The 15,202-nt window shown below is 40.7% G+C and overlaps 2 protein-coding genes across 2 annotated transcripts in view; both read left to right on the top strand.

The window, feature by feature from the left end:
- Positions 1-12,902, top strand: part of LOC103752296 (calcium/calmodulin-dependent protein kinase type IV) — a 250,202-nt gene extending 237,300 nt beyond the window's left edge. The window contains exons 12-13 of the mRNA XM_029557644.1: positions 7,787-7,862; positions 12,752-12,902. Of these exons, the coding sequence (XP_029413504.1) occupies positions 7,787-7,862; positions 12,752-12,902 (227 nt within the window). The remainder of the gene's footprint in view (positions 1-7,786; positions 7,863-12,751) is intronic.
- Positions 12,903-13,039: 137 nt separating this feature from the next.
- The window catches only part of LOC115068095 (calcium/calmodulin-dependent protein kinase type IV-like), an 11,906-nt gene continuing 9,743 nt past the window's right edge, over positions 13,040-15,202 (top strand). The window contains exon 1 of the mRNA XM_029557643.1: positions 13,040-13,105. Within this exon, the coding sequence (XP_029413503.1) occupies positions 13,040-13,105 (66 nt within the window). The remainder of the gene's footprint in view (positions 13,106-15,202) is intronic.

Raw genomic sequence — 15,202 nt, 5'->3', positions numbered from 1 at the left:
AGCTTCTGTGATGCACCAGGTTCTTAGAGTACTAGATATACAGCAGTAAATAACTAAACAAAATAAAGCAAGAAAGACGATCAATAAAATAAATGTAAATTACACAGGAAAAAGTGTCATTCCTATGGAGCAATGTAAGTTGGAAAGGGGGCCCGGGTTGTAACTTAAAATGGATGATCAGGGAAGGCCTTCTGTCAGAGTAGAGTATATAAATAAAATGTTGAAAGGTTTGAAGGGGAGAGCAAGCCATAGGGATGCTTGGGGAAAGAACATCCTAGAAGAGAGATACTGCAGCCAACCCAAGCCAGGCTCAGGCAGGGGTATCTTTCAAGTCAGCAAGGAGGGTAGTTGGTTGTACAGTGGGGAGGAAAGACCTAGCAGCCAGAAGAATGCAGTCAACCTTTTTACTGAGATGAAACTGAATTCTGGAGCACAATTTGGGCTTGCTAACTTCGTGACCCATGTTTGATATCTCAGGGGAGAAAATGAATTCGAGAACAAGGCTGTTGATGGAAATATAGGAACATCAAGAGATAGATCTCATTTAAAGTCATGAGACCATCAGGCATCCCCAAGACATAAAAGGAGGCAACCCTGACTGCTCCTTTGCCCATACCACCCTTAGGAGGTCAGAATGAATGCGAACATCATCACTTACAACACTTCAAATAGAAGAGGATGCTCCAGAAGACAGAATTAGGAATTGTGAATAGATGTCACCAGGCACAGATGTTTGGCTTAGTATACAAAATAATATTCTAACAGCTATGCCTGTCAGCAACCAAAGAGGCTGCCTCACTGGCATTTGAAAGTGTGGGCAAAAGGATCCAAGACTATCATCAAGAGGAGGGGAGGAAGAGTCCTGTTCATTTAGGCATCATCCAAGGGATACATAGTAGACCATATTCCACAATCCATCTATATATTCTGTCTGTGCACACTAAATTGAGGGCTATGGTAACTATTTAATTTAGATAAATGTTAACCAAAACGAGTTTGGCCTGAGATGGCTGCAGCACTGTGTCTGAAGAGGCTGCCTTCAACATCCCCCTGCCCCATCTTACGCTCTGTGCATTTAGAATCTTTTAGGATTATAGCAATCTTTAACTTCTGGGTCTTTGCAGCAGTCATTTGTTATTTTCACTTCTGTGTAACTATAAGATACTACCTAAGAACAGAACCCGCCGTACCAGACATTTCACAGTTCTGCAAGGATTCAGCTCTATTATTACATATGTGAGGGTGGGATGATGGGAGGAAAAGAGGTCAAAAGGAAGAGGTGATTGATGGCAAGTGGGTAGAAGACTTGCTTAAAATGTGCTATTTGGGCCCTGAACACCCACAAAATGTTCCATTTTAGAACGTTAATACAGAAAGTATATGCACAAAATAAAAATAAAAAGTTTCAAAAGAATTATTGATAATCACCAGTCAGGAAGTTTATGGATCCCTTAGAGAAAAACACAGTATGCCCCATACTTAATATGTTGGAAGGCTTGAATTCTAAACTGTTACTTTGTTTCTATCTCTGTTTACAGCAGAGATTTTATGTAATGCTGTCACTGAAATGAACTGGGTTTGTTTGTTCTTCATCTCATCCCACAAAAACGGAAAGACAACTTTTCAACCGTGAACATTTATTCACAGCTATGCCAACTTTGAAGTGATCATGAGACTTGATGTGATTCAGATTTGTAGAAATGTGTGATTGCCTCAAGGTGGGAGTGCTCCACAAAAATCTTCAAAAAGTGTATTTTGTGGGTACATAAATTGCAAAGGGTTTTTTGCTTGTTTCTCTTGTGAAAACTAAGCGTTCTTAAATTTGATTTTCCCCTTTACATATTATTAAAAACTAAAAAGATGAGAAAAACTATCTGTATTTCTACTATCTTATCTGTACAAACCATCTCTAGAATTTATGCAAAGGAAAATATCGTGCAATTCATGTGTCAAAGAACATTCCGTGACCAGCTTAAATGAAAAGCATGCAGTGGGAGCTGGGTTGGTGTTTTCAGCATAAATAATGGAGAGCACTGGAGAATAGGAGGAGTGACTTGAACACATGGCATGTTAACTCTTGTTTGAAAATATCCTGACTTGTCCTTCTTGTTCTTCATGAGATAGAGCTGAGGCAAGTAACAGAGGCCTGAGATTCCTTCTTAGTCCGTCTGTTCTTCACTGTGACATACATGGAATTGCTAACTGACACTGCTGGCCAGAGGTATATCCACAATCCCAGGCCACAGGTTGACCCCAAATCTCAAGTGCATTCTGGTCTAAGCTGTACCTTCATAAAGGAGTCCTTTAGCAACCTCTCTAATCTAAAAATACTCCAGTTTTACACAGGTGGTGTGCCTTTCTTAACAAATGGAGGAGACAGCTTAACAAAGAACTGCATAAGGCACAGATCCTTTAAAAAGGCACCCTAGTTGGAGTCCATCCAGCTGTGGGCACCAGGCAGCTTCCCTGAGTACATCTTTCTCCTCTGTTTTTCCAGACCACAATGAGGAAGAGGGAAGGGACAAGGACATTCCATACAGTGATCTTGTGCTTTTTGAATATGAGTTCTCTCTCCCTAGCCTCTCCTTCCTCCTGTTCCATTCTCCAGTAATGAAGTTTAGAAAATTCAGGGGCTGGGTTAAAGAGAGTAGAGGTGCTTAGGAGACAGCTCAGTTCATAAAGTGCTTGCCACTTAAACATAGGAATCTGAATTTTATTCCCAGAATCCATATAAAAGTCAGGTGTGGTGGTATGTGCCTTTAATCCCAGCACTGGGGAAGCAGAGGCAGTCTAGCCTACTTGGTAAGCCCTAGGTCAGTAAGAGATACTGTCTCAAAGAGACAAGGTAGACGGACTCTTCATCCCTGAGGAATGACACCCAAGGTTGTTCTCTGATTTCCACATGACACAAACATAAAAATTCTGGCAGTTTTCCCCTACACTTGGAATGGGGGAGTCTGAAAGTCAGATTTAGGCCTTAAGATGTACATAGATTGTTTTTCTCCCTATATATTTTGATTTGCCAGAATGAAAGCAGAGAAGAGGCTTTAAAGTCAAATAAGGGGACTGGAAAGATAGAGTGGTAGGCAGTTAAGATCACTGGCTGCTCTTGCAGAAGACCCGGGTTCAAATCCCAGCACCCACATGGCGGCTGACCACTCCATAACCCCAGTTCCAGGGGAATCCAAAGACCTAAGACCCAGAAATTAGAGAGATGCAAGCATTACAAAATAAATAAATAAATAAATAAATAAATAAATAAATAAATAAACTTAAAAAACAGAAAATCTCTGAGTACTAGACTTGACAGCCTGATAGGAAGGCTTCACCCCACCCCACCTTCACTGCACCCCTGAGTGGGGCGGCCTTGCTCCTTCCTGCCACAGGACCTTAGCATGGATGCTTTCTTTACCTGAAGCTCTTTGCCTGCTTTCCTCAACTGCCCTCTAGTTCATTTCTCTAGGTCCTTCATACCTCAGTTCAGATGTTGCTTCCTCCTGTCATCTTCCCTGACCCTGTGGCTGGGCTAACCCTATCCAGACACCCTTCCCTCAAGCACTCCAAGTTACTACTTTGCACTTTTCTTATGGGTTCTTTTTAATTAACATTCACCTCCCTGACCTGTGTGAAGGTTGGGACTTGCTATCTTTAGCACCTCACTATTGCCCCAGCACCCCTGAAACAGTACCTATCCTACAGAAGGTGTTTAATAAATATTTGATAAATTATTTTCTGAGTGAGTGAATGAATACATTGATTATACTCTAGTCTTCATCAGATTTGCTTTACTCAAAAGAGTTCATTGTGCCTTGAAAATGTTCATAACCAAATGCTCCTCTGTGGTTTTAACTTAGTAAGAAGGACAGAATCATGCAGCCCATCTAGAACACTGAAAAAAATGAAGGCATAGTCAAGGATCAATACTGTCTCTATATCGTTCTTCTGGGGTCTTAGGGAAAGTGAGCAATCCAACACCAGTGATTCCTATAAGTGTTTATCAGCCATTTCCAGAACTGATTATATGTGATAAATCTGAACTCATTGCAGTTTCTAGATAGATCTTTATTCTCTAGATGTTTTAGTGATGCCATTATCTTATAGAAAAAAATTCAATACTCTGTGGTCTAGGTGGTACTGAATAAATATCATTGAATTTTTGTATAATTTTTACATCTGGTCCTAATTGCTTTTTTAAAGGGTATGTCTGGCATTTGGGGAATTCTCAGAATATTTACCAAAATTAGACTGTATTGGACATTGGACCTGTACATATACTGGGAGCTCTATAATATGTACTGTTTGATGGACAATAATGTGAATTGATAAGGTGATTTTAGAAAGTGCCAGACAACATCGACTCACTTAGAAGGTAGCCAAAGAAGTCAAGAATACATGAGTATAAGTCCTGTAAAATACTTTTTTTTTTCTTTTTTGGGTGCTAAAGATAGAATCTCAGGCCTTAAGCATGCTAAGAACACACTCTACCACTGGGGATCAGACACTCCTCCAGACAGGGACTCCTTAGGAAGTGAACCAAATCCACTGTCCACACAGTGGACCATCACCATGAGCTCTGGTGGAGCCTGTCATCGAGGGACTCTGGATTTACTGGAAAGACTACTGTGGATTTCCACTGATGTCTTTCAGTGCTATCCTGTACCCCACTCTTCTCCAGCCAAGATTTTCTAGTCCTTGTAAACTATGTTTCATAAAATACAGGAGATGAAGAGCTGACACCATAAAAGGAGGGCGTGCATCCTAGGATGCTAAGTAGCCACTCAGCAACATGCCCTCTCCAAGGACTTGTATTTGCATTCAAGAACTTTTTCTTATTCACAGTATGTCCTGACACTAAAGTGTATCTGGAAAAAAAAATGTTTTTTGACTTGAAAGGATTTCTTCTCCCATAATTTTGTTTATTTAGTGATAGACTTATTGATATCCTCTCTTGTTTTGAGATAGAGTTTCCTATAACGCAGGCTGGCCTCAAACTCCTTTATATAGCAGAGGGTGGTCTTGACCTTCTGATCCCCCTGCTTGCCCACTTCCTAATGCTGGGATTACAGGTATGTGCCACCACACCTAGTTTGATATCTTAATGAAAAAGAAAGTATCTGAGTGTCTCTCCATTGTCTCATTCTGAGATTACAAATTGCTGGAGTCACCTATCGGCACATTGGACACCTAGGAGACAAGCACTGAAGCACCAGAGCCTGGTATTTATTCTGAAAAGCTTTTGGAAAAAGCTTTAAACTCCTTTAAAGGGTTTGGGTAGATTATAAGGGTGACTTCTGTTAATTCCAAAGGAAACCAAAGTCATACTAACTAGCGATTGAAAATATACTATGGAAAATGATATCTAGATTTTGTATATGAGTTGATTTAGACTTCATTTAACTCCTCGTTTATATTAGAATTAAAATGTTATAAATTCCTTTAAAGAATATTTTAAGAAAAAAATATTACAGAAGGCAAGAACATTTTATTTTTCCTTTGTCTCAATTAACTTCACGGTAGGAAATTTATCCTTTCACCCCCAGAGTTGACTCATTACAGGATAGTGCCTTACAGGGAAGTGTTTTTTGCTTCTGGAGAGTATATTTGATCCCAGGGCTGTAAAGGGATTGCAGATACTGTCCTGTTCGTTAAAAAAATTTAGATGCTCTGTAGAGGGACACAAAGTGCACTTTCTTCCAAGGTGTTCACTTGTTGCAGGTCTCTTGGCTGAGCGCCACAGGAAGTGGGGGGGGAGCACCTGACTCTTGCCAGGAGATGTTTCTGGCCAGCACAGACAGAAGGTTTGACTTCACTAGCTAGCAGTATGAGCCCTGGGGCAGCACAGTCACTGCTCTAACAGGATAAATGGGGGATGAGATGCAGCAGGCTCTGCAGGGCAAGAGTGTGCCCGCTGGTCCGCTCTTCAAGCTTGAAGGATCAGTGACTATTCCTTACTAAATCACAGGTTAAAACTCAAAGTAAACTTGGAAATAGGCTAGCCCAGTTCACTTAGACTTTAAAGGTAAAAAAAAAAAAAACCCAAAACCCAAAGCTTCAAGAAACATAAAAGCATCTGTCCAACAGTTCTCTGTAGGTATGATTAAATATCAATGTGGGGCTCAAATCAGGTGCCTGAGTGGGCTACGGCTGACACTACTCACTACACAAGCCAAAACACCTGTCCTGCCACTTCTTCCCATCCGGGCCAGCTCCCAGGGACAGGTGGTAGAAACCTTCCCCAGAAGTGAATCCCTTTGCACAAGGAGAAACAGCATTTGCAAGGGGTGGGGTCATTTCTGTTAGGCTATTGGGGCCCAAAGCCTCCTTCTGTGAGGTAAAAATTATTCCAGGAAATGAAACCTTACCTGAGAATGTAAACATTGGCACTAGGCAGGCAGTTTCTTAATTCTGTCAATTAAATCTTAAAAGGACATTTTTTTCTAGGAATGATTCAACTTTAAACAAGAAAAATTTCTTGGATCCAAATACAAGTCCTTAAAGAGTGCATGTTGCTGAGTGGCTACTTAGCATCCTAGGATGCACGCCCTCCTTTTATGGTGTCAGCTCTTCATCTCCTGTATTTTATGAAACATAGTTCTACAAGGACTAGAAAATCTTGGTTGGAGAAGAGTGGGGTACAGGATAGCACTGAAAGACATCAGTGGAAATCCACAGTAGTCTTTCCAGTAAATCCAGAGTCCCTCGATGACAGGTTCCACCAGAGCTCATGGTGATGGTAGTACTGAGTATGAACATTTCCCTCCAGTGTGGACAGTGGATTAGGTTCATTTACTATGAAGCCCCTATCTGGAGGAGTGTGTGATCCCCCAGAACTCCCACAAGGCATCCTCAGCTTGCATCAAACTTCCTTAGGGAGTCCAACACCTACAGGTCTGTCACTGAACATAGTCTCTTCTCTGGATGGTAGGACTGAACTCTGTCTCTTTGTAGATGATAGAGATCTTACTTCTCTTTCTTTTCCATTGTTAGGCAAACAAACAGCACTCCCAATCCTTCGTGCAAATCACCAAACCCAGTTAACTTCCTGTTTTCACAGCTCTAATGTAATAAAAATATAAACGGTCATGACATTCTCCACTCCAGGAGTTTCATAACTGAGTGGGCTTTCTTTTCCTCAGTGATCGAAAGGGCTACTATAGGCATTCCTGTGCACAGAGAAATCCCCCTTTCTCAGGTCATGGCCTCATGCTCACTGGAAACAGATTCTCACTGAGGCCTTATACACAGTGGTCAATGTCAAGACCCGTGTCAGGGCCCTTCCTGTGCATCGTCTAACCTTTCAGTACTAGAGCTTTGCAGACCCTTCCCGCAGTCTGCCCTGGTCCTTGCTGCCCACAGCACAGACATGTACTCACTGTACACCCGATTCAAGTAGTTCTAGATTTCAAGGAGGCATAATTTTGCCCATTTTCCCCTTTACTGTGTGTAGCTTTCATTTCTTCTTTGTCTATGCACAAAGTTCTCTTTGGAGTAACAGGCTTTTTGTAGTCAACATACACCACTATCTGATTTGAGAAGTATCGTGAGATTGAATATAGAATGCTATCATTAATAGCTTACTTTGATGTACCCATGACATCAAGATACTCCAAATTCTCCTATGGAAATAGAAGAATCCGTGGCATCCTGATGTGGTTATAGGAGAGACAATTTGTTTTAAAAGAATTCACAAGTCTTATTGGGAATTCATTTCTTTCCATCGCTTGCTATTGAAAAGCGAATGCTGAGTGCAAGCTCCAATTTAACCCAATTTTCTCTCTTTCTGCAGCGCCTGAAATTCTCAGAGGCTGTGCCTATGGACCTGAGGTGGACATGTGGTCTGTAGGAATAATCACCTACATCTTGTAAGTGAAGAAAAGCAATCTTTATGCAAACTGCCTTTGCATGATATCTTCTAGGTATTGATGATTCTCATAAAAACCAAGATTACTATTTGACTTTCTGTAATGTTTCTTTTCACATTACATGTAGTTGGTGATAGAATTTTCTCAAAATGAATGTTATTTCTTATTTTGTCATTTTTTTTGAGAGATAGAATCTCTGTTCAGGGCTTTTCTTTGTCAATTTTCCTATATAATGCACAGCACATTTAAGCAACTAATGGTCATGTGAAATCTAGGTTCATCCACCACACACTCTCATTTTATTTATTTGCATCTCATTGAATAGACTTTTAGTCCTTTTAGGAGAGCTGTCATTTGTTTCTTAAGAAATCTTAAACTAGGGGATAGAGAGATGACTCAGAGTTTAAGAGTACTCACTGCTTTTGCAGAGGACCCAGGTTGAGTCCCTAGCACCCACATAAGGCAGCCCATAAGTGCCTGGAACTCCACTTGCAGGGAATCTGATAACTTCTGACCTCCATGGGCATCTGTAAGCATGTGATGCACATAAACTTACACAGGCACCCATATATACATATAAAAAAATAGGAATTTTTTAAAAAAGAAAGCTCAGAATCCCAAGCTGGTGTGTATCCTATCAGAGTATTTTGAACAGATTTGGCTATTTCAAAGGCCTTGGGTTACAGTATTAAAAATACTGTAAATAACATGAGCTAAATATTTCATTCTCTGGTATCTCTAATTCCATTCCTGAGCTACTATCTAATAAAAAAATAGGAGTCTCTGGAAATTTGCCAAAACAGTGATGGAACTAGAGGTAATGATGAGGGCAGTTATAAGTGAAGGTTGCTATAGAAAAGTTAAAACACAAGATACCAATGAGTTCAGGAGTTAATCCAAAATAAGCATATTTATTGGCCATTCTGAAGGGGATGCAGAGTTAGTTTTTGGAACCCATAATATTCAAATCTGTAGAGAGATTTTCAAGGGTTTCAAAGAGAGTGTATTAGTTGTAGGTGAGTGACTATAACAGAATGCACAGCAGAGAGGTTTAAACAAGAGACAGTTACATTTTCACAGTCCCAAAAGCTAGAACCTGATGTCAAAGTGACTGCATGGCTGGGCTCTGGAGAGGACCCTCTTCCTTTACACTGTGTCCCAACATGGAAGGCACGGAGAGAATTATCCCTGAACTATGGAGTAAGCATGCTTTCTGAAAGGAAGTGAAAAACTACACTGTACAAATAAGGTTCAGTTTTGCCCATAAAATGTAAATGCCCTTGATTATAATTCATGTTGAAATGTACTGTGAGGAGATAAGCTTCATGCTCTAACAGAACTTGAGGGTATGGAAGCAGAAAATTGAGTTATGTCCATTCTGGAAAACTGGAATACAGATTAGGTAAAACTCCACAGAAAGCCCACAGGCATGAGATAAAGGAGGGAAAAACTGATCATATGACAAGCATTTCATTATAGCCTTCAAAACAACTTTAGAAATCTGGGCAATTCCTTCCCCTGGCCCATTACCAAACTATACAAACTGCTTTGTTCTGGTTCTTCTTGTTTCATACAGCTTGGGTTACTGACTAATAGGTGATGGTTGAAGATGACAGTGCCACTTAAAACTGATACCATTTAAGTTCTCCAACTCCATCAGCCCTAAACCTTGGAACTTTTTACTTAACCTGTAGTCCATTAGTCCACCTGGCAAGGATCATTGGCACATTTTCCTCTGTGAAGTGTACCACTGGACCTGCACATCACCTTTATTTAGCCTTCATGTACATTTAGCAGGGTGACGGTGACTTGAAACTGTGCCATCAAGTCATCTGATTCATTGCACTGGGTGGTTCAGAACCAAAAGGGGGCAGGGCACAGAAATAATGGACGAAAGAGGTAGCACTGAGGATCTGTTCTGTTGATGCTTTCTGGGAAAACTACATGATGAACATCACTTGAATTCTAACTTTATCACCCAAACATTGAGGTACATATTTTATATCCACTTCTCTATATATGCGTAAACTCTGGGATTTATTTTCATAAAGCCGTGAATGTAAATGTGATGACTATTTGTGTGTGTACATGTGTGACTGTGTGGGCATATGTACGTGTGTGCATGTGCACACTTGTATGTGCACGTATGTGAAGGCCAGAAGACAGTCTTAGGTATCATTCCTCGGGTGCTGTTCATCTTTTTTCTTTTTCTGCTTTTGTTTTGCTTTGAGACAGGTTCTCTGTTAGCCAGGAGTTCACCAAGTAGGCTAAGCTGACTAGCCAGGAAGCCCCAAGTACCCACCTCCCCAGCACTGAGATTACAAGTATATGCCACTGTGCCCAGCTTTTTTTTTTCTTTTTCTTGTAATGTGAGCTCTGAGGATCCATCTTAGGTCCTCATGATTATTAGGCAAGCTGAATGAGTTGTGTCTCCAGCCCCTGATTCTGGTTAAGGTAGAAACCTGTTTTCTTTTGCCCCTCATCTTATGAGGACAGCTGCATTTAATGCTTCACTCCTTAAAAGTTCTGCTTGTCACAACCTACTTTGTGCAATGGCCTATTTCTGAAGATGACTTTAGGTTGGAAGTAAAGGCCTACCTACTGTTTCTTGCAGGAATTCTGGGCCATTTACCTTTTAAAGCTGTAGTACTGGTCATTTAACTACAGTGATCAGGTGAACTCATCACCAGAAGTTCAAAGCCTCTCCTCCAGCTGCAGCACTTATCCAAAGGCTTGGAGCTGCCCTGTTCAGCACCTTTATACTTCAGGCCTGTATAATCCCCACGAGGTTCTGAACTGCCACTGTCATGTCACCATTTCTGAAGGGGCCTTGTGCCACCCGCATGTGCATGGTTGCTGCTCTGTGTTGAAATCCTGGAATTTCAGGCTGCCATGACATAAACTGTTTACTTCTGCCACCAAAGCACAGTCACTCACATGACTGGTATGAAAAGACATTCAAGCACTATAATTTTTTAATTATCATTTTTGTCTTTAGATTTTCAGAATGGGAAACATAAGGACAGTCCTAAACAAAACCTGGAAAGTTGGCTACTTTCTCCATGACTAAGCAGCAGTCAACTCTACGTTCCTAGTATTATAAGGGCAGGAGGGCCAAGGCAAGGACCCGTTCTCCCTTCTATCCTTATGTTTCCCTTGCACACATGGGTCGATGCTGGATTCTCTGTGCAGACTGATACAAGGGAAGAGTGCACTGGCTTAGGCTTTATCTCTCCCAAGTCTTGCCCTCTCCTGGCTGGCTCCAGAATATTTAGAAGAGATGAAGATTCTCTTGCTGGGGCATTTCATGAGCAGAAGGACATAAGAAACTGTTTCTTTCTAGTACCTAATTTTAAGATAGGCTTCATTTGCCCATGGTTCACACCAGCCTGGCTGGCTTAAAGGAAGAATTGGAGAGGATAGCTTTTAACTTTTCATATTTTCCCCACATTATTTTCAAAGGCAACACATACGATATATGCCTGGCATGGACTCTTTATTTGTTTTCAGTCCCTTTTTGCTCGCTATTGATTTCATAACCTCCACTTGTCTCCAAACAGTGCAGACTTGGAAATCTTAGACCAGCAACTCCCTTTTTCCCTCTCTCTTTTAGGATGCTAGGGCTGTGTCACTGTTCCTTTTTTTCCACTTTTTCCATTTCTTTTTATGCTGACCTGAGAGTAGAAAGTGCCGGTAGAAGTGGTCAGATATCTTTAAGATGCACAGTGGTGAGGTGATGTACAAGAACAAGCCAGTCCAGGCTGCCCATCGGTTGGCTGCCATGGTACTGAATTAACAGTTTTATCTCTACCATATTTCATTCTGAAATCCAAACCAGAATAAGAGATGGAAATACCAGACTTTTACTAATGGTTAGTGTCCTAGTATGTTTCTTCATTGCTGTGACAAAATACTCTGACCACTACCAACTTGGGGAGGAAAGGATTTATTTAGCTTACATATCCCAGGTCACAGTTCATCTGGGATCCCAAGGTAGGAACTCAGGGCAGGAACCTGGAGGCAGGAGCTGGAGCACAGGCCATGGAGGAACACTGCTTACTGGCTTGCTACCCTGGCCCCTGCTCAGCTTGCTCTCTTATCCAACACAGGCCCACCTGCCCAGGAGTGGCGCTACCCACAGTGGGCTGGGCCCTTACACATTACTCAACAATGAAGAAAATGCCCCACAGACATGGCCACAGGCCAGTCCAATGGAGGCAATTCCCTAATTGAGGCTCCCTCAACCCATGTATGTCAAGTTGACACTAACTGTCCAGCACAGTTAGGGAGAATTCAGTGGCTAGGGATGAACAAAAATGAATAAAAGCTGTATTTCTTTCTGCTTTAACTTTGTATTCTCCAAATCTTAACTCTTCCATTTTATACTAAATTGGACCCAAATCAATCTGTCTCCTGGAGACAGGGTCTCCTTGTCACCTCACCTGGCCTAGAACTGGCTATACTGGCTATGTTGACCAAGTTGGCCTCCAGCTCACAGAGATCTGCCTGCCTCTGCCTCCTGAGTGCTGGGACTAAAGGTGTGTGCCACCATGCCTGGCTTCACTTTTTTTTACCTCTCATGAAAACTCAACTGGAAAATCTTTACCATGCTGTCTATACTGTTAGCTATTTCTATCATTATGTTTTTGTGCCATTATTGTCATTATAGTTTTTTGTATGAATCGGAGTCCACTATTCTTATTTCTGGAGCTGTGACTGTGTTTTCACACATCTATAGTGAATTGTAACAAAAAAAAATTATATACTTAAACTGAGTAGAGCTACTTTCAAGTCAGGGTATAAAAAAGGATTTTGAATTTCTGTAGAGATTTAATGAAATATATGTAATCTTTTAAAGATATTTGATTCTCTATATTTTTTCCCTCCAGACTTTGTGGATTTGAACCATTCTATGATGAAAGAGGTGATCAGTTCATGTTCAGAAGAATTCTGAATTGTGAATATTACTTTATCTCCCCCTGGTGGGATGAAGTATCTTTAAATGCCAAGGACTTGGTGAGTGTAACCAAAACAAAATAAGTTCATTTTTAACTAAGAAATGGTAAAAGCCATTTTTAAAATATGCCACTTTGACATCACATTTCTTTATAATTATAATTTTAAATTCTCTAATTTAAAATACACATGAATGCATTTTCCTTGTGAAGAACGAAAATATGATATGCTTTGACTCATCACTATTGGAATTATCACAAACAGTATCAATAGGTCTTTACTACCTGGTAAATATAGAGCCTTATGACTATCACCATGCTATGGGAATCCAGACATCATTTATACAGAATTCTGTTTTAGCATGGCTTAATTACCTAGATTTAGATGTATCTCAAATAAATATAATCCAATTCCTGAAATTTTATTCAAACTTACTAAAATATCCTGACAGTAAGGTGAGCCCCATTATGTAGCACTGGCTTTAGAAACAAGATCCACTCTATTAATAGTGTGTTTTATTGTTTGCTTTGTATTGCTTCTCATTCAAACTAATATTGAAGCTCATTAACATTCAAGAAATACCTTCTGGAGTGGGGCTTTCCTCTTCTAGTAAAAGGATGTTAGCATATAAATGAAACATCAGCCATCATGCAAAAAATAACGGAAAGCTGACTGTGAATTAGAAAAGGTTAAGAGGGACTGTAGGAGCCAGCTAGTCCTAACTCTCACTTTAAAGATAAGCATGCTGAGTATGCCAGAGTTCACACAGATTAGCAGCAGACATTAGAATAGACTCAGGTCTCTAGAGCCCTTTCCCAGGACTCTCCCTCCAAACATTTTCTCCTTCTCTTTCCATGTTGATTTCTTACGGAATAGAATTTCTAGGATCATGGCTTTTCTAGGAAGAGAAGCAAGGTGTGTGGCGTGTGACTATGCCACCCCACTCCTGACCATCTCTTAAATACATCTGCTTCTCTCCACCTTCACTTCCACCATCTCAGTCCAAGCTACCATCCTTTCCCACCTGGACCATGGCCACTCCCTCCAGTCTGCCTCTCTGCCTCTCCTTGTGCCCAGATATGCCCCACACAGTATCCAGAGATCCCTGTCGTCACTGATCAGTTTCTGTGGCAGTGCCACATAAAAGACCTCCTGGAGTCCTTGAACCAAGAGGGAGCTGGATTTGTTCTGAGGAGTTCTGATTTCTCTCAAAACTGTCCTGTCCTGAATGAAGGGCCTCCTCTTACACAGTGAACAGCACATCAGTCAGGGCTCAGGGAAGGAATGAGGAACTTTGTCTCCAAGAATCTTTAACCAGAGTTTACAGGGAGGGAGTTATTTTTCTGACCCTACTGGGGCAGAACAGCATACGAAACCACAGACTTCATCAACTTAATGCCCTCTGACATTTGTGTGGGGAAGGCGTTGTTTTCAACATTATCACTGCTTTCAGGGGTGGTCTTCAGTCTAATTGCCACATCTCAAGCACACAAGGGTCTCTATTCCAAGCACACACTCCTTTACAAACAGTACACAGAAGAAGCTTAGTGAAATGAGGATCAGATAGCCTTCCTGATCTGACTTGCTACTTGATTGCATAGTTGTTTTCACATCTTCCTGGATTATTAGAGTTAGAAAAGGCTTTAGATTTTTAAATCATCCAAGTCATCTCATGCTACAAGTCCAAAGTCTAGAGAAACAAAATAATCTTTGATTTAATGTAGATCTGAGTTTGAATTCAAGCTCTATGCATTACAAAATGTGTGACCTTAGGCAAGCAGCTAAATCTGTGCACATCCTCTGTCCTTCACTGGGGCTAATAGTTCCATATCCTAAGAAGATTTTCATGAGTTTTTAAAATTTTTTATATGCATGTAAGAATGATTGTGACGAAAGAATCAAGGTAGTAATGAGACCCAATAACATAAAAACTAGAAGAGTGTTCACAGACACCCGATTCACATGTGTCTATGACTAGGCCATAAAAACAGTAAGAGGCATAACCAGGACAGGAACCTTCCTAAGTGTAAGTGGTTCTCCCTCATGCCACACCTCCTCCTCTGAGCCCATGGATGGGAATGGTTTCATTTGTTGATCCTCCTGGCAATTCATTGTCTGTTCATCTTCTCAAGCAGGAGCAAAACTTCCAGAATGTACCTCCATTAGTTGAATTTAATCACACCATACAAATCATAGCCCTAAGCCAACCACTTCCTTATTTTTATTCTAAAATGCCTTTTATCCTAGCTCTAAATTTATTCATTCAATCACTTTCAAGTAATATTTTTAATGAACTATAAATCCCAAGAAAACTGTTAAATAGTATTTAGTAAGGGCTAGAACTCTAACCATTTTTTTTTTTTTTTTCTCTTTTTTTTTCCCCC

The sequence above is a fragment of the Nannospalax galili genome, unplaced genomic scaffold (genome assembly GCF_000622305.1).
Source record: "Nannospalax galili isolate Female #2095 unplaced genomic scaffold, S.galili_v1.0 scaffold27, whole genome shotgun sequence".
NCBI lineage: Eukaryota > Metazoa > Chordata > Mammalia > Rodentia > Spalacidae > Nannospalax > Nannospalax galili.
This window is presented reverse-complemented; position numbering and strand designations above follow the sequence as displayed.